This window comes from Pempheris klunzingeri, chromosome 8 (genome assembly GCF_042242105.1).
Source record: "Pempheris klunzingeri isolate RE-2024b chromosome 8, fPemKlu1.hap1, whole genome shotgun sequence".
Lineage (NCBI taxonomy): Eukaryota > Metazoa > Chordata > Actinopteri > Acropomatiformes > Pempheridae > Pempheris > Pempheris klunzingeri.
In genome coordinates this window covers 18,726,261-18,750,693 of record NC_092019.1, presented here as the reverse complement: position 1 = coordinate 18,750,693, position 24,433 = coordinate 18,726,261, and the positions used below count along the sequence as shown (strand labels likewise).

At 44.3% G+C, this 24,433-nt stretch overlaps 2 protein-coding genes across 3 annotated transcripts; one reads left to right on the top strand and one right to left on the bottom strand.

The window, feature by feature from the left end:
* Window positions 1–1,265: 1,265 nt before the first annotated feature.
* gsk3ab (glycogen synthase kinase 3 alpha b) lies at window positions 1,266–16,575 on the bottom strand. The gene is made up of 11 exons (XM_070835316.1): window positions 16,505–16,575; window positions 16,216–16,401; window positions 10,913–11,100; window positions 10,608–10,691; window positions 9,694–9,804; window positions 6,775–6,905; window positions 6,286–6,490; window positions 5,789–5,884; window positions 4,806–4,992; window positions 4,580–4,657; window positions 1,266–4,223 (listed from the first exon to the last, which is right to left on the bottom strand). Exons 2-11 carry the CDS (start codon window positions 16,388–16,390, stop codon window positions 4,156–4,158), a joined length of 1,323 nt encoding a protein of 440 aa, XP_070691417.1. The 5' UTR covers window positions 16,391–16,401; window positions 16,505–16,575; the 3' UTR covers window positions 1,266–4,155.
* Window positions 16,576–17,079: 504 nt separating this feature from the next.
* Window positions 17,080–22,894, top strand: znf526 (zinc finger protein 526). Of its 2 annotated transcripts, XM_070835703.1 has the most exons (8): window positions 17,080–17,250; window positions 17,732–18,172; window positions 18,409–18,578; window positions 19,113–19,208; window positions 19,320–20,101; window positions 20,203–20,338; window positions 20,434–22,062; window positions 22,263–22,894. In XM_070835703.1, the coding sequence occupies exons 2-8, from the start codon at window positions 17,869–17,871 to the stop codon at window positions 22,434–22,436; spliced, it is 3,291 nt and encodes a 1,096-aa protein (XP_070691804.1). In that variant the 5' UTR covers window positions 17,080–17,250; window positions 17,732–17,868; the 3' UTR covers window positions 22,437–22,894. The 2 variants fall into 2 exon arrangements, with proteins under 2 accessions (XP_070691804.1, XP_070691805.1); XM_070835704.1 differs by lacking the exon at window positions 19,113–19,208.
* The last annotated feature ends 1,539 nt before the right edge of the window (window positions 22,895–24,433 follow it).

Below are 24,433 nucleotides of genomic sequence, written 5' to 3'. Positions count from 1 at the left end.
AAACAGCCCTTCTTTAAGAGAAAAAAAAAAGATTTGTTAATGGCTCAGCACCCACCTTAGCTGAGCACAGACTCTACATTCGTTCTTATCCTCATTGCTCTGCTCTTCGTGGTGATGGATGCCTGAAAACAGATTGCATCCACAGTTACCAGCAGGAAAGGAGAGTATGAGGTGCATCGGTTATTTCCCACCCCATCTCCTGAAGGATGGCACAATTGTATCAACTAGAATTAATCGGCAAAAATCTCAACTTGCCATCATTTTACTACATGCATCTTTGCCTCATTAGCATTTTTCATTTTTTATTGCTGCTCTCTGCACTGGAGGAAATACTCCTGCATTCAAAATATTGCATCAGTAAAAGTGCAGGAATAATATCAGCTAAACGTACTTCAAATATCAAAAGTTAATGTACTCATTGTAAAGCAGAATGCTTTTCTTAATTAATGGATTATCATTACTGATGCATTAACGTGTAAGCATGTAATGTTATGTCTGGCTGAGGAGCTATTTAAAATGGCAACATGTTTGGTTAGTTTGATTTACTGGGAAGCAATGCATTGTAATTTAGAAGCTCATTAATGGTTTTTAAACTCTTAATCTGAAAAGTAACTAGAGCTGTTAGATAAATATATAAATGGTGTGAATTAAGTACAAGTACAATATTTGCCTGTGAAATGTATTAAAGTTAAAAAACAGTCTTCATATGTTTATACATGTTATATGTTTAGAGTTTTCTACACTGAAATATAGGGACACACGATATACTGGTGGTCGTTACATCACTGGGGGACATTCAATCAGAAGTTATTGTTCTGATAATGTCGCCCAAAACCTCTTTCTGAACACAGATGAGCTCATAGTTAGTGAACACTGGAGGTACTTAACACAGACGGAAAAACTAAATGCCCCTTTAAGAAAGAAAGCCTCAAGCAGAGTTAATAAGAAGGACCCACCTTAATCAAATCATAGCAGTTAATGTTGTACTTACTGGTGCATCTTCCCACATAATATTACATTAATACATTGGGTCAAGCTGCTGCTTTGGGGGCAGTTGTCAATCTCACCTTGTGTTGCACAGAGGGACTTTCAGTGGCACTGGTCAAGTTTTACTTCCTATTATTGATTTTCTTCGTATACACAGGACAAATAAGTGTTCAACAGACTTGCTGTCTTAATGTCACTGTGACTTGTATCCCCACTGTGATCATGTAAACATGGCTTAATTAATTCAAATATAATTCAATCATGGGTGTGAGACAGGAACAGTTTCATCACTTTATTAATGAGTTTAATTATTTATACCAACAAACAAAAACTGTCTCTCTCCCTCCATCCCTCTCTCTCTTCATCATCTCCTTTATCCAACCGTTCTGTTCCCAATAATGATATTTTTACCCTCCGACAAGGGTGATAAAAGAGCGGGGGTCACAGCAAATTAAAAACAAAGTGTGACAGATGAGAAGATGAAAAAAAAAAAAAAACAAAACATTAAAATAGCACATTGAGTCAGCTCTCCACTTAGGAAAGAGTCAGGAGTACAGAGTACAATAATGTCCATGGTCTGCCAGCACACATACAGACACACATACATTCCCTGCAGCTGTGCTAAAGAAACTCACCAAGTCTGTGAAGCATTACACACTGTACTAACCGGTCAGACCCGCTACACTCATACAACACACAGTGAGCGAAAACAAGAGACGGTCGGACACAGGAGATGATACATGTCAGTGGACAGATTCATTATTTCCCCTTTCCCAGACACGCACGCACGCACACACGCACGCACACAAACACACACACACACGCACACACACAGGGTGATCCGTGCTCCCTCCCCTCACCATGACCCCATAGATCCAGAAGCTTGTAACATTCCCTTCACATTGAAGTTAAATGGAAAACTGGAGTTCCACCTGTTGGCTAACGTGTGCACCTGCATACACACAAGACCACTGATTGGAGAACACACACCAACGTCTGGATTTCAGTACAGTATCTTGGATGTGAAATTGTTTTGCATGTGACATCGCTGGACTAAAAGTTGGAATTAAAAAAAAAAAAAAAAAGTCAAAAAATACTCCAATCCCTCAATTTTACCACCCCAGAAAAGAAAAACCAACCCCCCCCCTCCAAAAAAAAAAAAAAAACACAATACAATAAATAAAACAGTTATGACAACATTTATGGGGGAAAAGGGAAAGTCGTGAAGAGAGAAATGGAGGGAGAGAGAATAAAAATGAAACATTTTGTTCTGTTTTTCCCCTCCTGAACAGGGACTGAAATGAAATCGTATTTACAGACTGTGACTGAGGATAAACAGTCCGGCTGCTGCTGCGCCGGTCTACTAGAGAAAAAAAAAATTACAAGAACAACAATATAATAACAATAATAACAAAAATAACAAAATAAAATAAAAGGTACTTGATATTTACAGTTTAGCAGTGAAAAAAAAAAAAAAGGAGGAAGGAGGGGAGCGGAAGGCAGAGGGATGAGGACAAAAAGGAATGGAAGGGGAGGCTCCAAAAGCTGTTGGGTTTCAGGGGTTTGAGCATCGTTTCTGGTCAGATTATTACATATATCAGTGGAAGTTATATAGTCTGGTCAACATGGGCTGAACATGCACGTTTGCGTGGTGGAAGAAAGAAAACTAGTCCGTGCTGACAGTGGACCGTTGGGCTGCGTAAATCATTCAAGTTCAGTTCTTACATCACAGGACAAGAAGAACATGATATGAGCGTCACAGGCAGGCTGGAAGGGGCCAAGAGGGTTTCAACAAATCTCTCTGTCAAAACAAACACAGTTTATTCATAGTCGCCCCCCCCGCACAGACAATAACTGTAAAAACTAGCTGAAATGACAATGACGAGCAGTGAAAGCGGCCAGTGGTCTCTCTGTACCCTCTGCATCTGATGTCACGCAACAACTTAACAACAACATAATCAGGCCGATAAGAAACAAAACACCGTAAAGTGACATAATTATTGAGGTGACTGTTCACCCTACAGTGCTAGGCAGCTGTGTTTATGACACACGAGACATTGAGGTTTCTTTATTAGATGCAGTTGGAGCCTCTCACCAGCGGCTCCCTCTCTGTAAAGTTATGTTAACAGCTGGACAGTACACAGAACTCGCCCCTTTGCTTCCCCCCTACTCCCTTTGAAGATGTGCAATACTCACTGGAGAAATAACATGAAACGCTTGGTTTCCAGCTTAACCAAAGAAAACATGAGCTTATACTGAAGAAACTGAAGACGTGCACTCTGCTCGTATAAGGCTCCCTCTCATTCACATAAGAGGCAGTTGATGAGCTAATATTCAAAAAGAAACTGTAGATACAGGCTGTGGCGCCCCCCTTTGTAATAAAAGTTAAAACCACCACTCATCTAAAATGACATGGACAAAATCAGCCAATATGTTCTGTCTGGTGTCAAACTGGGAGATTTAAAAGAATTGTTCACATTAATTCACCACTGGCTTGTGTGAACTTGAACTACTTGAGTGGAGTTGAGGGCAGAAAGAGACAGAAAAGTCACTTGTCTACACTGTAGGTTGTACGATCAAACACTATGCACAGTACAAGTGTGCCATTTTTGACCCTACTAAGGATGATTGTCAATATTAGTCAGGCCGAACACACGGCCCTCATTCTCAACTCCATAGCCAATCAGGACCCCATTCAATGGCACCACGGCCACACATAAAATTAGCTAAAATAAAATGAACATAAAAAGGGATAAAAGTCAACTGTAGATTATAATACAGAAAATCCACATAACATGTACAACCCCCTCCTCGTCCCCCAAAATCCAAACCAAGCAGTTTCTTTATTCTAACAGGCCTGACAAGGGCCACTGTGGACTTTGAACGGCAACTTATATTGAGCCCAAACACTGTTACCTAAATGTCCTTAAAAAAAAAAAAAATCACCCCACATTTTCCAGAAGCTAGCAGCCTCAGAAATCACTTTCTAGTGGAAATGGTTAAAATTCAGGGAAAATAACAATGCTGAGTGTATATGTGGGTGTGTATGGTCATTTCTTTTCTATCTTGAGGGTTTGGAGCCAGGAGGAAGGTTGAGAGGGAGAAGAGCAGAGGACAGAAAAGGAAAATGGGGAAGACAAAAAGAAAAGGTGACAGAGGGATGGATGCTCAGGTGCTGTTATTGATGGATCCAGGTGCTGAGCTGGGCTGGGCGGAACTGTCTGAAACACTGCCCTCTGTAGGGGGAGACAGGGAGCACAACTGTCAGCAACACAAAGCCCATCTGACGCAAAAGAAAGTTCAGTGTTGATACGTAACTGGACACCAAGTGATTGTAATGTGTTTACAATATGTGAATGTCTTTAGAGGTAATGTTCATAAAAGTGTGTCAGGGTTATATAGGCCATAAAGGACCCATGTAGGCAAAAAATATTTTGTTTCTCACACTATATTTTTTGTTACCTAATTGTTAAGTATCATTGTTCTTCCAAATTAGGGGTTAGTTGTACATACATAAAAATAAAGCCCCTCCTCTATACTGCCCATCAGTGAAAACAATGATATCAAATGGAGCTCAATTTGAGGCACATACCATGTGAGGCAGGCGATGTCTGTGCACGAGCGTGAGGAGGAATGAGTGTGGAGTTCAACTGGGGCTGGATCGACAGCTCTGAGGGATCAGAAAAGGCAAAAAATGTTTAATTACACATAAAATGACATGACAACCAACTATGAGCGTCTAAGTGAAGGCCATCAGAGGTCAAATAGAGGAAACACACAGTGAAGATGAGAGAGAACTGACAGGGAGGCAAACTGACCGACAGGACTGAAGTTGAAGAGCAGTGGCAGTTCTCGTCCACTGGGCAGACGGGTGTTGGGCTGACGCAGCTCATCGAAGAAGGCGTGCGCACACGCCTCCAGTGGAGACAGCCTGGTCACCGGCGTGTATTCCAGCAGTCGAGAGCAGAGAGCAATGGCCTCTGGTGGGGTACGAGGCTTAAACACCTGACAAAAGAGAGAAATTTAGGGTTCTGTATTAACACACTGTAGGGAGGAATTAGAATTTTATGTAAATCTAAGACTTAAGGTGCTTTCAGACAGCGAGCAGCTGCGAGGAGAAGGATATATTCAATATTTCCAATATGCTGCACCTTTTCGCCATATGATCATGGAACCATATAAATGAAAGCACGGGAAATGATACAGGAGATGATTTTACTGTATTTAAATTACCTGAATTATACACCTCTTCACCAGAAGAGAACTGGCAGATAAGTGAAGAGAAACGATATTGAAGGTCTGAGACAATAATACGAAACTAGGCAGCAAAAGCTTGCTATAAAACATGTCACATTGCTTTTAGTTTACTCTTCTTTAAAAGATATAACCCACTCAACTTAACAGTTTATACTAGGTGAATGGTCGTCAGCCAGTGGTGTAGCTTCCACTCTGGTAGAGGTAGCCAGATGCCTCAGTGACAGTGATGTTGCTGAGCGGCAGCCACTGGTTGTCTGAAAAGCACCTTTAGTCTTCCAAAAGTATCAAATCCAATCAAATTCCTTAGAGTCCTTATAAATGTGGACTAATTTTTAAAACTCTTAACACACAAGTGTTCTACATAAACATCAAATCCAAGTTTCTAACATCCTCGGTCTAGTTTTGGTATTTTCTCAGTGGCTTTTTCATCCCATTAAAAATGACAAAAAAGCTGTTTCAGAGAGACATTAAGAAACAAAGACGTCACAGTGATGTTTGGATAACTGCTATCCAGGATGGACATTCTCCAGTAGTGGGAACATACCTTTGTCCAAGGGTGTGCTTTAATCTGTGGGAATTTGAACTCTGTGTAATTAGGGTTCATCTCCCGGATCTGCTCCCTTGTTGGTGTCCCCAGAACCTGACAAACATGGATGAAGAGTTAATATTGATTGATGTTAATAACAATCAATGGCATGTTCTGAACGCCTGTACTCAAAATGTAGAGGAGGAAATGTCAGTGTGCATTCAAATGTCCTTTGTTATATTAAGTTTCCAGATTACACTGTCCTTCTGGGTGTACTACTACTACTACTTTAATAATACCTTAATCTAAATACTATATTCAAATCTGAGCACACACCCAGTGACCGGTGAGGTGCAATCTAACAGGAAACAGTGGGCATTTCTTTTTCTTCAAGTTTCTTGATACCCAAAGACTTTAGTGACGGTCATTTCAAATCCAGACACCATGTCCCCTTTCATCTGGCAGCTTGTGCTGTCAGTTGGCATTCAGCCCGTTTGCAGTACACCCTACTATACCTTGATGATCTCTACTAGCTGGTCCACACCGCTGTCCCCAGGGAATATGGGCTGGCCCAGCAACAGCTCAGCCAGCACGCAGCCGGCTGACCAGATGTCAATGTTGGACGTGTAGTCGGTGGCACCAAAGATGAGCTCTGGGGCACGGTAGTACCTTGAGCAGATATAGGACACATTCGGCTCCCCCCGAACTAGCTGCTTTGCACTAGAAGACGAAGCAGAAAAAGACAGCTCAGGAGGGGAGTGCCAGTCAACATGAAACTTTCATTTTTTAGTGTGTTTGTTTTCACAAAAAACACAACATGTGAGCTACCAAGACAGAAAGGCCAGAAGACATATGAGAGATCATCACACGGAAAGTCAATACTGAGAAAGAGATGGCTACACAAGCAGACAGCCAACTGAATGTGCACACAATGAGACAGTCACCACGATGGAAAAAAAGATGGAGAAAGACAGAGATGTCCAGAGGCAGTGTCTGGTACTGACCTGCCAAAGTCACAGAGTTTGAGGATGGCCGTCTCTGGGTCCACCAGGAGGTTCTGGGGCTTGATGTCTCTGTGACACACGCCCTGGGAATGGATATAAGCCAGGCTGCGGAACAGCTGGTACATGTACACCTGGGGGAGAGGACAGAGGGGGTTGGCGTAATGCCCGACAACTTCGACAGAATCATACAGATATTCCAAGAAGAAAAGAAAAAATTTGAGGCCACCAAAGTTCCCTATTGTCATGTCTTTTCCCTGCGCTCATGTTTAGTCAGACATGACTCACTGTAGGTGTCCTCACTCTAATGCTCAGTCAGGGTTTCCGCAGGGTTCACAAAGTTAAATTTAAGACTTTTTAAGACCTTTCAAATATGCCACTGAATGCAAATTAATACTTGTTTAACCATCATACTGGCCAAAGTGTGTATGTATGTATGATCATCTAAGTTGGGCACGTCGCTAAAATTGACACTTGCTCATTATTAGACAATGAGCTTCCTAGGACTGTGGCTAGTTGTAGTGACTGTGCTACAGGTATGATGGCGCTGACTGACACTCCACTAAAAAAGGACTGAGCAGCCTCCTGTAAGCACAATCCACTGTTGAAACAGTCCCACTTTTAGCATATAGCCTGTAGGATACATTTTTTACAATCTGACATCATTTTACCCCGTAGAGCAGGAGGAAGACTAATGCAAATTAAATGTAAGACTTTTTCATACTGTCAAAGATACCCTGTCAATTAAGTGAACTGTATAAATTCAGACATTACAGTGTGTAACCTGAAATGTTGCCATTTAGACTGGTAGTCTTGTGTGACCTTAGCTGACCTGAGCTAGTCTTGAGTCACCTAAGGCAGTGGGTTTACTGGGTCACAAAATAAATCTGAGGGGTTGCAAGACAATTAATGGTACAACAAAAGAAGAAAAATATTATGTATCTTCATTTATCAGACTTGAGGAGGCAATTATTCTTCAGTGCAGCTAATCACAATCTGTAGGCATAGATTGGGTTAGTGATGAGGGGTCACAAGTTAATGCTTTAAAACAATCAGGGGCCTTTGGGAACAACCAAAGTTATGTCTACCTAACCTTAGCCAGGTGACTGTACCACAAATTAAAAATTGTACATGCCATCTGGCTCTTTTACTCAGGATTATCACAGGGCAATATAATTTGTTTTCCAACTGCAGGAGCACACACGTGTGCGTGTCTGTATAGATTTTTGTCATGTGCCAGTCACTGCTGTGTGTGCCCTAATTTTGGTTTTGGGTGCACAGTGTAGGTGTGTGTTGAAAGAAGCAGCTGTGTGGTGTCTGACGCAGCCTGCAGTGGTGTGTTTCTCCAACAAAACAACATTAGGGGTGAAAAATTCTCCCCGAGGATGTGTAACCATCCTCATCCTAGGTCAATGATGTTATTCTCACGTAAAAACTGCTCACACAGTTAAATCTGCGCCCATTTAATGTGTCTGTGGAAGGCAGACGGTAAGCATCTTAATATGACAAATCACTGTCATCATCACCATTATCATCATTATTACCCCCATGATGCGGTGACAGCAGGCCGACCACAGATTACAAAATTATTACAGATAAGATGACTAAAGGATGATGGGTAAAAAGGGGGCAGAATGGGAGAAGAGGAGGAGCAGGGTGAGGAAGAGGGAAACAATGAGAGACGAGGCAAAAACATAAGACCCAGGGGACGGGGGGGGGGGGGGAGACCCCAGACGTGCTGTGTTAGAAGTGTGTCGCTGGAGGATGGAGGGATGACAGAGGAGAGAGAAAGACGGAGAGCGAGAGAGATCAGTATGCATCTCAAAGCCACAGGGGAGCAGCAGGCTGAGGTAGGGAAATGGGCCATGAGACAGGTATAATGTCCTCTCTGCTGCAACAGACACAGTAAACACACAAACACTCTCTCTGAAATGAGCATCCTTTTAGACAGGGACCCAAGTGTATAGCAAACAGATTAATTCCCATGGGCCCATCTTTCCCTTTCTGCTTTCGTAATCCTTAAACAGTGAGCCGTCTCTGAGAAACACACACAGGAAAATACTTAGTTGTTTATTACATCAGGCAATTACTGAGCAAAATTTTACTTTTAGTTTCCACTGGATTCCTTTTAAAAATTACTCAATAACCGATTCAACTGAATTCAAAAGACTAGGATGAAATATTTAAATCTAATTCCTTTTATCATTTGACAAACGCACAGAGATAATGGCCTAGCACTGAGAACAGTGACCAACAATGTATGCAAAAAGTATAAACCAAACCCATTAGTCTAAAGGGAAATATCAGTCACACTCAATGTCAAAGTCGCAGATTGTGACGTTAAGTCTCATCTTTTTGGAATTAAACATTTACAGGAGTATACTTCAAACCTTGAAAGCACCCTGGGCACAGATCTCTGCCAAAGCAGCTGCCGCTCTAACAGATGATACTATATATTTTTTGTCTTCAGTGTGTCTCCTACAAAACAGCACATGACGGCCGCGCTGTTTGGCAGTCTGGATGGCAAGGTTTCCCAAAAGTGGATGAATAAAACGCTAGCAGTTACAGCTAAATTCACGTCACTGTCAAAATAAAGTCAGAGAAAAGCCACCTATTTTTCAATCTCAGCTTCTTAAAGTAAAACAGATGGGAAAAACCATAACCTCTGCACAAGTTGTGGGCTTAACAAGTTTGTCTGCAGTCAACACGATGACATATTTGTTATTAAAGTTATAACAGCACTTTTCATTTATGAGACAGAGAGAAATCAAGCCCATCATCCCTAAATAACAGACATAAAATAACCTTTTGATGCCTCATAGTCGTGTGGTGAAAGCAGTTAGGGAGAAATGCCCAGGAGCACAGCCAGGTGTGTGTGTGTGTGTGTGTGTGTGTGTGTGTGTGTGTTTTGCATCTTCCCACCTTAACATAGATGATAGGGATGGTGGTCTTAGCCTTGTTGAAGTGCCGAGCCACCCTGTACACCGTCTCAGGGACGTAGTCCAGCACCAGATTCAAATACACCTCATCTTTCTGGAAGGAAAGAGGAAAGAGGACTGTATAATTACAGATGGAGAAATCTAAACTACTGTAACCCTGATCATACGAGTATATATAAACACATTAATTTAATAAAATACACGGCACAGTGGGAGATGAGTTAGTAAACAAAAAACAATTATTGTAGCTGTGTGCAGTGATTCAGGCTCATTGGAACCAATGTAATACTTAATTCATCAACTACAAAATCTTTCATTAACATTAATTTCTACTCTCCAAAGCGGCCGAGTTAAAATATAATGACTAGCATGTCAATTTTGTCTCTGTGGAAATACTGCGCTACACAAGCTGTACGTACCCTTGTGCACGGCTTACATAAAATATTAATCTTGATCTGAGGAATCCAGGGACACAAATAACGTGTTCCTCAGGTGTATAGCTCAGAGGTAATGAGCTAAAAGGTTAAATTGGTTGTCACTGTACCACTGTGTTGTCAGATGTTGCTTTTGTTACTCGAGTTGTGAGTGTTAACCCTGTCTGAACGTTTGGCTGATGTAGCTTGTGTTTTTTGCAGATGCACAAACATTTAGTGAAAAAACAAAACCACAATAATAATCTTAGAAATTCAGCTAAAAAAAAAAACACTTGGACCCTTAAACGTTTTAAGTAAAGACTGTGAATTTGATACACATTAAAGACCAAGATCGACTTGTCTAAAACATGTCTGTGCATCGTTGATGCATGCACCATTTAATGGCTGGGTGTGGAGGAAGCAGAGTGCATCATTATGAAACTTGATTCCTACTACATAAAGAGTCAAGTCAGTGCATACACACCTTCTCTCCGCTGGAGTAGAAGAAATAACGTAGCCTCACAATGTTGCAGTGGTCCAGTTTCCTCATAATTTGGAGCTCCCTATTCTGCAATGAAGAAAAGAAAGAGAGAAGGAGAGAAGTGCAAAAATTGTGAGTTGTGCAAAAAAACTGGCAGAGGTTCTTAATTCAGCAAAAATTCTGCAGAACATCACACTCCTATAACGATCAAAAGCCACAATCTTCTTTGTAAATGCAAACGTTCCTATTTAAATAACAGCATTTGTGTTGCTGTAATAATTTGACTGAGTAGGCCTGTATAAGCATACCTTAAACCTCTTGTCTTGGAGAACTTTCTTAATTGCCACCATCTCCTGGCTGTCGATGAGGCGAGCCTGGTAGACCACTCCAAAGGAGCCATTTCCTATAACCTTAATGTCTGTGTAGGACACTTCCTGTGGGCGATCGGGGCCCTGGCCGGGTGTGGCTACCACTGTCGTCACTTTGCCGCTGTCTCCTGTGGATGAGAGCACAGACACTCAAAACATGCAAACAGACTGTAATGACACCATAAATGGCATAAAAAGCACCATATTTTTCACGGCTAACGTGATGCTTGGACATGTGAGAAACACAGTGACATAACCCTCTCCAGTTCAGCCTTTAAACAAGTGCCCCTGAGAGGGAGAAGTTAATCAACAAGCACTCCCTCCTTCTCTGAATGGTTGTGTCCTATGTGGCGGTTCCCCAGACGCACTCCACTGGCTTATAACAAGCTCCTGATATTTCTCACAACACTTTCCCACTGCTCCCATGGGTGAACCCAGCATAAGCCCCTTCCACGCAGGTCTGCTGAACCCGCGCTCGACCCGAGTTAGACCCATTCATACGAGACTACTGCCAAAGATTAATCCCTTGTTGTCGCAATTAACAGAGACACGTGTGCAACAGTATTTCAAACATGTTACAGCTAAAATACAGTGTAGCTTATGTAATGACTGAACAAATAGACTAAGTTTGTTTTCCTTGTAGCCAGCCTCTTCGCTTTGTTTGCCCAATTCCTCCACCTATGGCTAATTTTGTAAAGTCGGCTAAATGTTATTTAACATTAAATTCCCATTCCAAGTGTGAGCGCCTGGAGCAGGGCACTGCAGCCCATGTTTAACCCAGTTTGGGAGAGCCACACAGCCAAGTTGGGTGCCGCGTATTGACCCACTCAGATTGCAGGTCTGGTGTTTTGATCTGAACAGGGTATTACAGTCCCGATCACAGTTCCTGCTCAGCATCTCTGCAATCTCAATTACTTCAGTGTCCCAATTCCAATAATATAGATATACTCCAGGGATGAGTTGATGTAATCCCTGTGTAAGAGCCAGTTCAGCACATAGTCGTATTTGATATATTTTTTCTGTTAGTATCTGAAGTTTATCCTACAGTTAAAGGTGTGTTATAGGTGGTCTAAGCTATGGTTTTGTTTATATTCATTATAATATCAAGAACTAAAATACATCGACATAGTGTAACACTTTGTAAATAGGAACTGGACATCAAGTCCCAGACAGAGACGGTCAGACACAACTTTTGGAATCGCCTGCCATGATGTTGTGATCTAAACCTTCAAATTAACCCTCATTCAAGATTTTCCCTGCCTCCAGGACTTAAGAGTACACCATTTAAATTCACATGAAAGTTGGATTTAATTAAATGGAACATCGCTCAAAACTAAGATGCTTCGCTGACTAAGAGATCCTGGAAACAGGAATATAGTACGGCCCCATCACCCTGATCACATTATGTATAGCTAAGGGGACAAGTGAGAGCTCAAGCAATTACATTAGAGATGACTTTAAAAAGGAAGGATGGAGTACAAGGTGTGCGTTTTAAACTATTCCAACAGTGTCACTCTCAGGCTAATGTTTGACCTTGTGGAAATTAAGCAAAGTGAGATGTTCAAGATCAAACAGTAACTGACAGCTCCAGTTAGGGTCAAGTAGCTGCTGAGTATTTCATGCCCGTGCACGTGTTGGGTCAAGAATGATTTGACAAATCGGCACCAGAAGCAATGACACAGGCAGGGGAAGAACAGCAGAGAAGAGGCCCATTGCCAAAAGGCTTGTCAGAGCCTGTGATAAAATTGCGTGGACAGTAGCACACCCAGAAGTGCTACCATTTCCTGGGCTTGCTCACTTCGCCTGTCTCAACAGGACACCTCCTGATCTCTAGTAGGTCCCCGAATCTCAAAATGGAGTCAGTCAATAAAGTATTTTGATCTCTCCTGTAAACTGACAAAAAACAAGATTTGGCTTAATCACCTGCTATTTCTGTTGGTACATTTGCTTGAACAACAAACATGTAATGATTGAATGCAAAACAATTAGATTATTTCCAGATTATTGTTGACAAATGACATGCACTTTGTCATACACTTATTTCTTTATGCAGTTTTCAAACTTTCTTAAGGTTAACAATGAACAGCAGCCCATGGCATATCCACATGATTGGCCTAGATCTGATATCTACCCTTAGGTCAGCGGGGAATATTCAGCTTTTGAGATCAGTCATTGTGTGGTTCCTGCAAATTCCTGTATACCAGCTCAACAATACACTGTTCCTCTGTGCTTCCTTTTAGCATCACTTTCACACTCTTTTTAAACAAATTAAGTCAGAGGGGAGCACATTAAATATGGAGCAGCTGTGGCATGATAGTCCCTTGAATAATGAATGCAAAAATGAGCACTCTGCCCAGCTGTCAGTGAACAGCTTTGGTTTCTGATTCGTCAGTACATGATGAGTAAGAAAAAAAGGATAAGAGGGGTGACTTTCATCACACCCACACTTATTAGCAAACATCTTGTAGTTGGTGTGCACACGTAACACTCGAGTACACCTTTAACTTTTAACTCAAGCAACTGCTTGATAAATTGCAATGAGTATTTTATCATTAGTGGCCTATAGGAAGTCGACAGTACAATGCCTGATTGTGTATGATGATGGATTTACACTGGGTGTGGCTGGGATGAATCACTCCAAAGCTATTGGTGCCCCTTAATTCAGGAATGTACATGTTTCCCGTCCTCCACAATAAAAGACGCCACACAATCACATTGTGACTATCGATGGTCCTTAAAATTTGCTGATCAGAAAACTTCACTGCACAGCTAGAGCACTTTATGTTATCATTTTGCGCCGCACAGACTCAAAATGAACGTTTCCTCTATATTGGTTCCGATATCTCAGCTCAGGGTATCTATTGGTGCCAAGTGCTGGTCCAAAGCGATACTCTCTTTTTTAAAACCTACTTACATCACACTGTGTGGAAGTCATTGGGATCAGTTTTATGTAAAGTAATGTGCTATGATTGCCCCGGTACTAAATACTGAGTTGGAGGCCCCCTGAAACACCGAATTTGATGATGCCATTGATGAATAAAATGTATTTATTCAATGCGCACTGGTCGCATCTCCCTGATACCTAATCCACTTAATAAGGCCAGTACCAATAGATCAGTATTGGTATATTCTTTTGCTCGACCATGTACTGTACCGCTAATAATGTGTGTGTGTGTGTGTGTGTGTGTGTGTCACTTCAGGATTTGATTTAACGTGTTAAGTGTCATCCCCAAAAACTTTGATCAGCCGTAAATACTATACATCTTCTTTTTCCTTCTATTTTGGTCAGTCTCAGCTGGCCTCTGTCACCTCCTGCTCTCAATGACGACCTCTAGTGTTTTTCCAATTTTGCTCAGGGGACTATTTATTTGAATGAGTATAAAGTAGTGATTAGATTGTGGCCTTGTTATTGCTACCTGTTCGCTGCTGCACTAAAAACACCAACCAAATCACTATAATATGCTGCCAAGTTGTCTCCCAACAGTAAATATGGGTTAATGGCAACATCTGTATTGTGTGACAGGCAGCATCGGAAGAGAGAAAAGAGGTAGGAGAAAGCGGCCCCCTTAACATTACTGCTACACAGCATCAGACCACGTCTGAGCCGCAGACATCATCCTGCCTCAAGCTCAGTTTTCCCCATGCACATTAAAAATTGACCTAGGGCTTTTGGATTTATCCACTCCAGAGAGCTTAGTTTTGGGCGTGAAAATAGTCATGTTAGTTTGGACAAAAGGCCAATAGGTAGAGACGGGTAGATTTTTTCAGATTTAGCCAGCTTAGTGTCAAACAACACTTTCTGGGGGTTTCTGCAGGGTCCAGACACCTCTGGCACAAGAACAGTGCTTTCACAGAGTGCAGCAGATACCAATGACCAAGACTGAGACATTCTGAAAAGGGAGCAAAGGAAAAAGTGAGCATCCATTCAAAGGCAATGGATTTGAATGAGTCAAATCACCTGATGAACATCTGCTGATTGGCAGTGTGTACTACTTTCAGCAAGGGATGACTATGCAGCAGCTATGACATCCTTCCATTTTAAGTTCACCTGTTCTGATAATCACTTATCAATTAAACTTATTTTCTGCTGGGCCCCAGTACACTCCAGATTTCTTTCCTGTACTGAAAATGTTGTTTGACACTTGAGCTGTCTTGCTATATTTCTCTTCCTCTCCCAGTCTGTCCGTCTGCACACCTCCGTCCAACCCTACTCATCTTCAGCCAACTCCCTACTACTGCATAGCGTCATGACCCCTGAGCATTCTGCAAGTTCTTGTCATTGCACCAACAAAACCAGTTGGAGGGAAGGGATCAAAGAAGTCTCAGGATAGGCGTCATAATGGTGAACAGAGAGCCTACTTATGGAGTTAATGGCTTCCTCTAAAGTGTACAGAGATGCAATTTAATTCAGAACTTGTCTTCCACCTGAGGGGTGCTGATATAGTTGCACAAACAAATTCAGGGTTGCCAAACTGTTTCCACTTCACCAAGCAGGATTTCTGGCTTTCCTGATCAAAGATGACCTGAGATGGCTAGATATCTGCACTGGACGAGCTGTCTAAACCAATGCATACATGCTTACATGAATACATATATGCACAAGTCACCACATGCTGGTTGAAAAAGCAGCTGGAACTCATAATTTGTTACATTTCCACTGAAAATAATTTCCATTTCTTCACCATACCTCACAACGTACACTAACGTAACCCTGGTTGGGCAGAAACAATTTGTGCAGGATCAGACTGGACCGAGGACGACGCCTAAAAACTTAGATAATTTCAACATATTCTTTACTAACGTTAGCAAGCTAGCTAGTTTCCACATCTGATATTAATGACGAATATATTATAGCGTCGTTTGACACCAACTCTATTCTTGGGTTACAATGCAATAATAATGGTTAGGAGCTGATGCTGAAAAAAATGACATAACGTTATTTACTGTCGAAATATCTACGGCTTAGCTCCGAGCTTGCCACCAGCAGCTAATGATAACGTTAGCTATGCGATAAAAGCCCTTGATCGCAGTGGTGCCTTAATGAAAAACACAGCTAACGTTAGCTGGGCAGCTAGCTTAAGTTAGCTAACCAGCTAACAGCTTGCTGGCTAAAGTTAGCTCCGCGACAATGATCGACATTAAATACACCCCGGACACCCCTCTTTAAAAAAATAACATTCAACCCGAATATTAGGAATAACGTGAAAGTTGGGCTTGTGGTGAAAATAAAAAATAATACTTACTGGGCAGTTTCAGGTTCCCAAAGCTCGTCGAGCTGCTTCCACTGGCTTGTGAAGCCCCAGTTTTTCCTGTCGAGCTTCCACCGGCTACTGCTGATCCGGCACCGGCTGCAGCGGATCCGGGAGCTCCGGGAGGCTCAGCGAATGAGCTGGTCCTGGGCCGCCCGCTGCCGCTCATATTTGTGTGAACTGAACCCGGGGCAAGGTTGAACGTTATTAGCAGCCACACCGGCACAGGCTTAAGCTATTTATGTGTGTTTTAATATCCGATATAAATATAAACTACACTTACAGCGTTTTGTACAGGTTGCCCGTCTCCCCCTTTCTTCCTCTGTAGAACGGTGATGGTGGGGGGACTGGGGAGTTGACGCACAACGACGTAAAGCTCGCAATGGCTAATGGGAAACTGAGTTGTTTGTGGATTCGGTTCCACGCGACAGTGCTAAAGAAAATTCGACTTTGAATTTATTGACCGAAATCACAACATAATGCTAAACAACTCCGTGTCACTTTGAAGTTATGGACACATAGCCAACACAATATCAACAGCGTCAACGTCGCTTTTTAAAACGAGCCAAGTAACCGTGTAGTATATAAGCCTAGATTATTACGTAAAGGACAGGTATCGACTGTAGCACCTAAAGTAGCCCACTTAAAATTACAGAGTTAAAAGATGAACAGAAAAGTTGGAAAAAAATGAAAGGGCTTGAGGGGGAAACTATCCTACTAACAATTGACCCAAAAAACTACATTGCCCATCAGTAAAGCAAAATGTGTGATTGACAGTTAGTCTGTCCAATCACAGACTCTGAAATGTTGAGGCTACCGCATTGGGCGGGGCTTCCTATCAGAAGAATGGAGGCGATCGGCGGGCAAAGGTTTCATTACACGCTTTGAAATGTAATTTCCCACGGACACTTTTCAGGTTTTTGATGTCCATGCCACAAATGGCGACGCGCGACTAACAACAGGCATACTTTCTGTGTGAACGAAGAGTGATGACTCCACAAGGGATTGTCCAACGAGAGTAAATGAGAGGTAAGGAGAAAGAAGGGCCCGCCGCGGTAGCCGTACAGCTTCGGGGAAAAGTGGGTAGCGCCGCCTGACGGACCGCCCGACGAACCGGGGAGCCGCTGTCAGGAAACCGCGGTGCCGAGAAACAGGTCTGCAGTGTCGGAGGGAGCGCCGCCAACAGCTCTCCATATGCCATCACACACTGTAAACAATGACATGAAATACATTGGTGAGGACAACCAGACGATAACTAGTGAGGTCCTGCTGAGAGCTGGTCGCATTGTTAGCAACAGAAGGCCTTCATGTGGCTAACGACTGGAAATTACCATGTGTTGTTTCAAAATGTCCCTGCTGGGTCTTCTTCTATAGATGGGACTTCAGTTTGCATCGTTGAGTGAGAAGAAACACTGAAACCAGACCTGAGTCATTTGCTGGCTGCTGGATATCTGCTGATTTATGTGTTCAGTGTTACATGTTGTCACTATGATGCTCTGTTTCCCCACAGGTGTGCTCTTCTACTGGCCTTCTGGATGGTATCAGTGGTCTGCATTCATTGGACACAGCAGTGAAGTTTAAGCTCCCCTCTCATCACCTTTCATGCTACACTTGCAGCCCACATAAGGCAACACAGAAGGCAGCGGCATGGCCGAGCAGCAGGAGGAGGCAGAGGGTGTGTATGTGGAGCACCAGTACATGTGCAGCGAGTGCCATCAGCTCTTCAACACCCTTGAGGATGTGCTGATCCACCAGCAGATCCACACTGGCCAGGAGGGAGAGGGAGAAGGGGAGGTGGGTGAGGCCGCGGCCATCCGGGCTGTGGCAGAGATGGGGCAAACTCAGCAGTACCAGTGTTTGGAGTGTGGGACCATCCTCATGAACACAGAGGAGCTGCTGCAGCACCAGGAGATGCACATGAGGGAGGCCGGGATGGAGGTGGAGCAGCAAGGTGAGGGATTTGACTGTGTGTATTTTAAACAAGCATGAAAAACTGGAGTGCGTTGAGATACTGATGGTCTGCGCGTGATGCAGTATGATGCTATTCTGTGGAAATGCATGAATTCAATATGATGATGGGAAGAAGGCAAACAATCCTCAGTGAAGCTAAACTACAGTTGTGACTCTTCACACTATCTGCTTTTAGCTGTTAGTCACCCACTGTGTGTGTATATGACTGTGCCCCAGAGCTGTGTGAGGTTTTGGAGACGGAGGACGCGGGGTCTGAGGCTCAGGTGTCGGGACCGGTCCAGTACCAGTGTCTTGACTGTCTGGCTCTGTTTGACTCCCCCGAGACGTGGCTGGAGCACCGGCGGACCCACAGCAGGAGCAGCACACACAGTAACGCAGACACCATGGTACTGATGACTCAATAGAACGGCTGGAGTACCACAGTAACAAGCTTTCTGAATTGAATGTAGTTGTACAAATAACATGTTTTTGGGCAGTAATGCTAAATAAAACATTGGGCTCTAGTAGTTAATTATGTAGGTTATATTACTAGACTTGTGCCAGATTTGTTTTGCTAATGCAATTCCTTTAAATGACCGAGTGCATTGCTGTTTTTATTGGTAGTTTTATCCTAGCAAAAGCAGTTTACACTTTACATACAGACACTTGATCTCATCAAGTCAAGTCTCATTACAGAGGACTAAGACTGACAATGCAACAGCTGTAAATTTCGGCAATGATTGCATCAATTTTCCACTGAGCCTCCAGGCCAGCACAGATTGGTTTGCTGCAACTGCATTGTTATTCCAGAAAACAAGGGGGGGGGGTAGACATCCAGTCTCCAAAGCTCTTGATGAGCAGCTAAAAGAAAGAGCAGCTATCAAACGTTGCTTACTTTGTGTAAAAATGTAGTGGTTTATGTTTTTTGGCCCTTGCTACAGGAGTATGTGCTGCAGCCTGATGGCACCGTCACTCCGCTGAACAATGTGCAGAACTACGTGCTGAGTGAGCAGCAGGCTGGGGAGATCTTGGCACAGGTACTTGGGATTAGAAAACCCTCACAACAGAGGTGACATCTAGATGAAAGCTTTTAAAGTCTCTCCATCTTTAAAAGTTCTTTTCTGTTCACGTTCGTGTGTATTTTCCAGGTTCTTGCGCAGCAGCAGCAGAAAAAACGCCAGTCTGTCTCCAAAGTTGCTGCACCCTCCCGTTCCGCTTTGCTGCCTCCGGTGACACCGACTCCCGGCTCTGCCACAATGCACCTGCAGATTCTCACAGCTCAAGCTCTGGCAGACAACTCCGGCACTCCGACTCAGCGCCGCTCCAAACTGCCCCCTCTGTTGCCTGCTGTGGGCCGTGGCTCTTCTGCAAAACAGGGAGTCCTGGAGAACGGCGTCCAGAGATTGGAGTTGAGGCTGGCGCCCAGTGTCCAGGATGACTGCCAGCAGCAGCAGCAACAGCCGGCGGAGGTGGTGGTCATCCATCCTTATGAGTGCTCAGAGTGCTCCCTTCTCTTCCAGACCCCAGAGGACTTCCTCCAGCACCAGGGAGAGCACTTCCTGGGTCAGGACAAAGAGAGTGGAGAGCCGGGCGTCATGAGTGGCTTCGACGAGGTGCGAGGGAGGGAGGAGATTACGGAGAAAATGGAGGACATCAGGATTAGAGTAGCAGAGAAGAAAACGGCAGCAGCAGTCTGGGCCAAGCCCCAGCAGTGTGAGCTCTGCAACCGCACCTTCACCTCCGTCAACAGGTTGGCTGCTCACAAACGTGTGCACGAGCAGGGCACGCATGAATGTCCCGAGTGTGGCAAGGTGTTCAAGAAGGCAACGTCACTGCAGACACACATGCGCACGCACTCTGGCGTGGCCAGGTACCTGTGTGTGGACTGTGGCAATGGCTTCACCACTGAGATGACTCTCATCATGCACAGGTAAAGAGCGCCGACCGACCACAGCGGCTAAGTGACGAACGTGAGAAACTGACGGCTGAGTTTTTGATTCCGTTTAATCTTTTCCTCCTTGTGTCTTGCAGGAAGTCGCACACTGCAGATCCCCTTCACAAGTGTCAGTTCTGCAACAAAACCTTCACCAACATGACCAAGTACCTGTACCACCGCAGAACGCACCTCAACCGTGACTCATCTGGCACACCCGCCCCCGTTTCCATGGTAGTATATCAAGCATACCCCCCTGCCAGTTGTGTCCAGTTGTGACCTCCAATTTCGTATGTTTCAGTTTGACATGTGTCTGTTTTCTTCTCTAGGTCTCCGCTCCTAGAAGAGCATCTCTCTCTGCTCTTGCCATCCTACAGAGAGCAAGAGAGAAGAGGAATTCCCACACTTATGAAGCCAAAATCAACCTGCTGGCCCCCCTCACCGAGGACGAGATGGAAAAATTGGGAGACGACCCGAGTCAGAGTTCACAGAGCAAAGTGGAAGGAGGTGAAGTGGAGAAGCAGGGGGAGGACGACAACATGGAGGTGTCTGCCCCACTGGAAGGCAGCACCGATGACCCCCAGCAGGAGGAGGATGCCGCCAAGCCAGGCTCAGCCACAAACCCCGCTCCCCTGGATGACGCTAGTGTCGGACTCACGCCCGGCTCCACTGACACGGCAGAAGCTGCTTCAGCCGCACCATCAGACAAAGGGCCTTTTTCCTGTCGTTCCTGCTCTAAGACCTTCCCGTCACAGCTGCAGCTAGTTCACCATCGACGCAAGTCCCATGTCACAGAGCGCAGCTTCGTTTGCGGCATCTGTGGGAAGTCTTTTAAGAAGCAGATCCACGTGCGAAACCACATCCGCACTCATACCGGCGAGCGGCCCTTCCAGTGTTCTGACTGTGGCAAAACCTTCTCATCTCTGGCCAATCTGATGCGCCACAATCTCATCCACTCCGGTGTGCGACCGTACCGCTGTGATGTTTGCCACCGCTCCTTCTCGCAGTCCTCCAACCTCCGTCAGCACAGCCTGCTGCACTCCAACGCCGCAGCGCTGTGCTGCCCGGACTGCCCCGCCACCTTTCGCTGGCCCACCAAGTTGGCGGCACATCGCTACACGCAACATCCCGGGGCTCCGGCCCCTTTCCCATGTCCTCACTGTGAGAGTGGCTTCCTGACCAGGAGGCAAAGAGACGGTCACTGTTTGGAGCAGCACCCCACGCTGGTGCAGGCCGGTACTGTGACAGAGGTGGACAAAGAGGCAGACAACAGAGGAGAGCTGAACAAAGGTCTGACCTCGGAGCCCTCCACCTCGACCACAGCAGAGACAGAATCAGGGGATTCAACCAGTGTCGTGCGGGGGGGTATAGACTGCAACATTTGTGGGAAGAAGCTAAATTCTCCTGCCAATCTACGCCTTCACAGACTGAGCCACTTCGCCTTAGGCCCCGGCCGGCCGCGGTGCACCTCTGGTAAGCGGCCCAAAGCCCACCAGTGTCCTGTGTGTGGGAAACTGTTTGTGTCTTCCTCCGGGGTTGCGCTTCACCAGCGAGTCCACACCGGCGAGCGCCCCTTTCCCTGCCAAGTGTGCGGCAAGCGCTTCCGTCAGAACACACACCTGCGAGAGCACCTGCGCACACACTCGGGCGAGCGGCCGTTCCGCTGTGAGGTCTGCGGAAAGGGTTTCATCCAGAGCATGCATCTGGCGGAACACCGGCGGACACACACAGGCGAACGGCCACACGTTTGTCCGCAGTGTGGCAAAGCCTTCAAGACCTTCTCCAACCTGAGGAACCACAAAAAGACCCACGCCAGGCAGCAGAGGCTGGACGAGGAGGCCGCCGCCCAAGCCGCCATGGAGACCAGCTCGGCCGTGGCAGTGGTGGACGCTTCTGCGGTGGAACTAGCTAACGGGCAGCCTCAGCTCATCCAGATCCAAACCTCAGATCTCCAGCAGGTCAGAATATATCACCAAGTTAGTAATAAAACAGACATTAAAAAGTTTGGTCCCATTGGTTACCAGTTAATTAACTATGTGATGTGAACGTTTTGAGTTAAAACAGTTAAAGTAAGTGAGAGGATGACGTTTAATCAGCACGTGTAAATCTGTCTGTGTGTCAAACTGTTAAACTGACTCTGACCCCCCCCCCCCCTCAGGCTCAGGGCACTCCTACCATCATGTGTAATGAGTTTGGAGAGACCATAGCCATCATTGAGACCAGCGAGGGGGGAGCGCTGCCTCTGGAGCAGGCCCTGGAGATCTATCACACGGCTTTGGAGAACGGCCTCGCCATGGACACGGTCGCTGTGGATGGACTGCAGCTTCTCTGAGGATTTAAAAAAAAAAAAAAAATCAAAATTATCCTGCTGACACCAAATTGATGAGTTTGGCGCTCATCTAAATACTGACTGAAACAAAAACTACTGTGATCGGAGAATTAGGCTTAAAGTAATGACTTACATGAACCACATAGTTATTTGCTGGACAACAATGCTACAAAATACACGTCCAGCAAACAGACTAAAGTGCGTCGGCCTCCCTCTTCCTCTGCTGAGCTCAGAGAGGGATCAGTTTTGACGTGACGCACACTAAGATGGAGGACATGGCCGTCGTGATGGATAAGGACCACTGGTTGTGCCTCAGATGACGTTTGTATGACTCATTTTATCATTTATATGAAATGGATGTGATTTTTCTTCTGTTTCAAAGGTTTGGCGATGCTGTCGAAGCAAACTGTTCTGTTGTAAATAGGTGAAATCAATAAATGGTTTTTCAAGATGATAAACAACCGTAACCCACAGTCTCATTCAACACAATGAAAATTCACAGATATTGTAGATATGTAGAAATATTAACTTGGTGTTTCCTTATCTCTCACTGTTTACTCATGAGGAGTTTGAGATGAGTCATTTACATGATACTTACCTGATGAGACAGGTTTGATATGATGCTCCACCTGGAGTCTGTCCGCAGCGTGCCTTTAAGCAGGCGTATGAAAAGTTCGTGGGGGGAGGGGGGGTGAGATGGCGGAGTCTGTGTGTCGGCGACTCCCTTTTTAACCTCAGGTGACTAAACAAGGATGTTGGTTTGGATTAGTCACCTTATTTTCATGCACGACTGCTACCTTTTAAAGGGGCCCAACAAACACGACAGACATTCTTGAATCACTCCGTGCTAAATGTGTCACGTCTGTCGGTCTGAGCCCGACTCCACTGCATCATTTTGATTTTCAATTCAAGGGTGAGGGCTGGACTTCTAAGGGCATCTAGATTATTACTTTTTCAATATGAATTTCATGTCCCGACTGGTCGACTGTCAGCATCTACATAGCAAAGATTTGGGCTGATTTAAAACAGATGACATGTTGAGCCCTTTTCAGAAATGGAAAAATTAAATGTTGATTTTTGAAACTTTGGTAAGAAACGTCGATGCTAACCACCAGCACTGCTGCGTTTCATCACAGTACAGTCATAACATTTAGTTTTCCCTTTGAAAAACACGTTGAAGTGTGCAGTACCTCTTTAAGGAAAACCCATTTTTCACATTGCCAGCAATAAAATCACTTTAATTGAACACCTATTTTTATTTGCATACTGAAAGATACAGATACAAACTTAAATTATTCATATAAATTCCTCTCTTGTATACTGGAACAGCAAAACAAGGAGTATAACACAAAAACATTAATAGCCATATTTATTATTGTTTTTTTTCCATTTAATGTGTTTTACTTTTCGGTAATGGGTGTCTCAAAAGTCAACTTATGTTCAATGACAGATTTTTCCTTATCAATAATATAACGAGTCTACTGACTCTACAGTAATTATTTACAACACAACCAAGTCTTGCACAAAGACACAACCAGTATTAGATCCTAACAGCTCTCTTTGATTCATTACCCTCCCCTCACTTCCCCCAGTTTTCTCTCCGCCTGCCTAGAAAGGAGGTCTGGAGAGACCAATAAAGTGACAAAGGGAGGAAGGAGGGAAGGAGAGAGGTGGAGGAAGGAGATGTACAAGTGTTGAGGCTATAGAATCAAACTTAGCGGGGACAGGGAGGCGTACAGGTAGTCTAAAAACATACGGCTTATTACTGTTAAAAGAATATAAAAAAGGTCCATGTTGTGTTTGTCCTCTTTGAAATGAATAAAAATAACTGCACCGCAGGTCCTTGCTGAGGTGAGAGGCCAGTCAAGGGAAGACTACAATGGAGGAACTGTACAGGTGGGGAGCAGCGTCTCTCACCTGCCTCCAAAATTATACAAAAAAAAAAAAAAAACTAGTACAAGAAATCAACAGCTGGCAGAAATGAAGGAAACATCTGCCAA

Bases quoted from the DNA above. Each gene is read 5' to 3' on its own strand.
- gsk3ab (XM_070835316.1), bottom strand. From the start codon at position 16,390: ATGAGCGGCAGCGGGCGGCCCAGGACCAGCTCATTCGCTGAGCCTCCC. The intron at 6,906-9,693 runs GTGGGAAGATGC...CCTCTCCCCCAG, and splicing joins TCCCTATCATCTATGTTAAG to GTGTACATGTACCAGCTGTT. The intron at 4,993-5,788 runs GTATGTTCCCAC...CTCTTTTGTCAG, and splicing joins AAGCACACCCTTGGACAAAG to GTGTTTAAGCCTCGTACCCC.
- znf526 (XM_070835703.1), top strand. From the start codon at position 17,869: ATGGCCGAGCAGCAGGAGGAGGCAGAGGGTGTGTATGTGGAGCACCAG. The intron at 18,579-19,112 runs GTACTGATGACT...CCCTTGCTACAG, and splicing joins ACAGTAACGCAGACACCATG to GAGTATGTGCTGCAGCCTGA. The intron at 20,102-20,202 runs GTAAAGAGCGCC...TGTGTCTTGCAG, and splicing joins ATGACTCTCATCATGCACAG to GAAGTCGCACACTGCAGATC.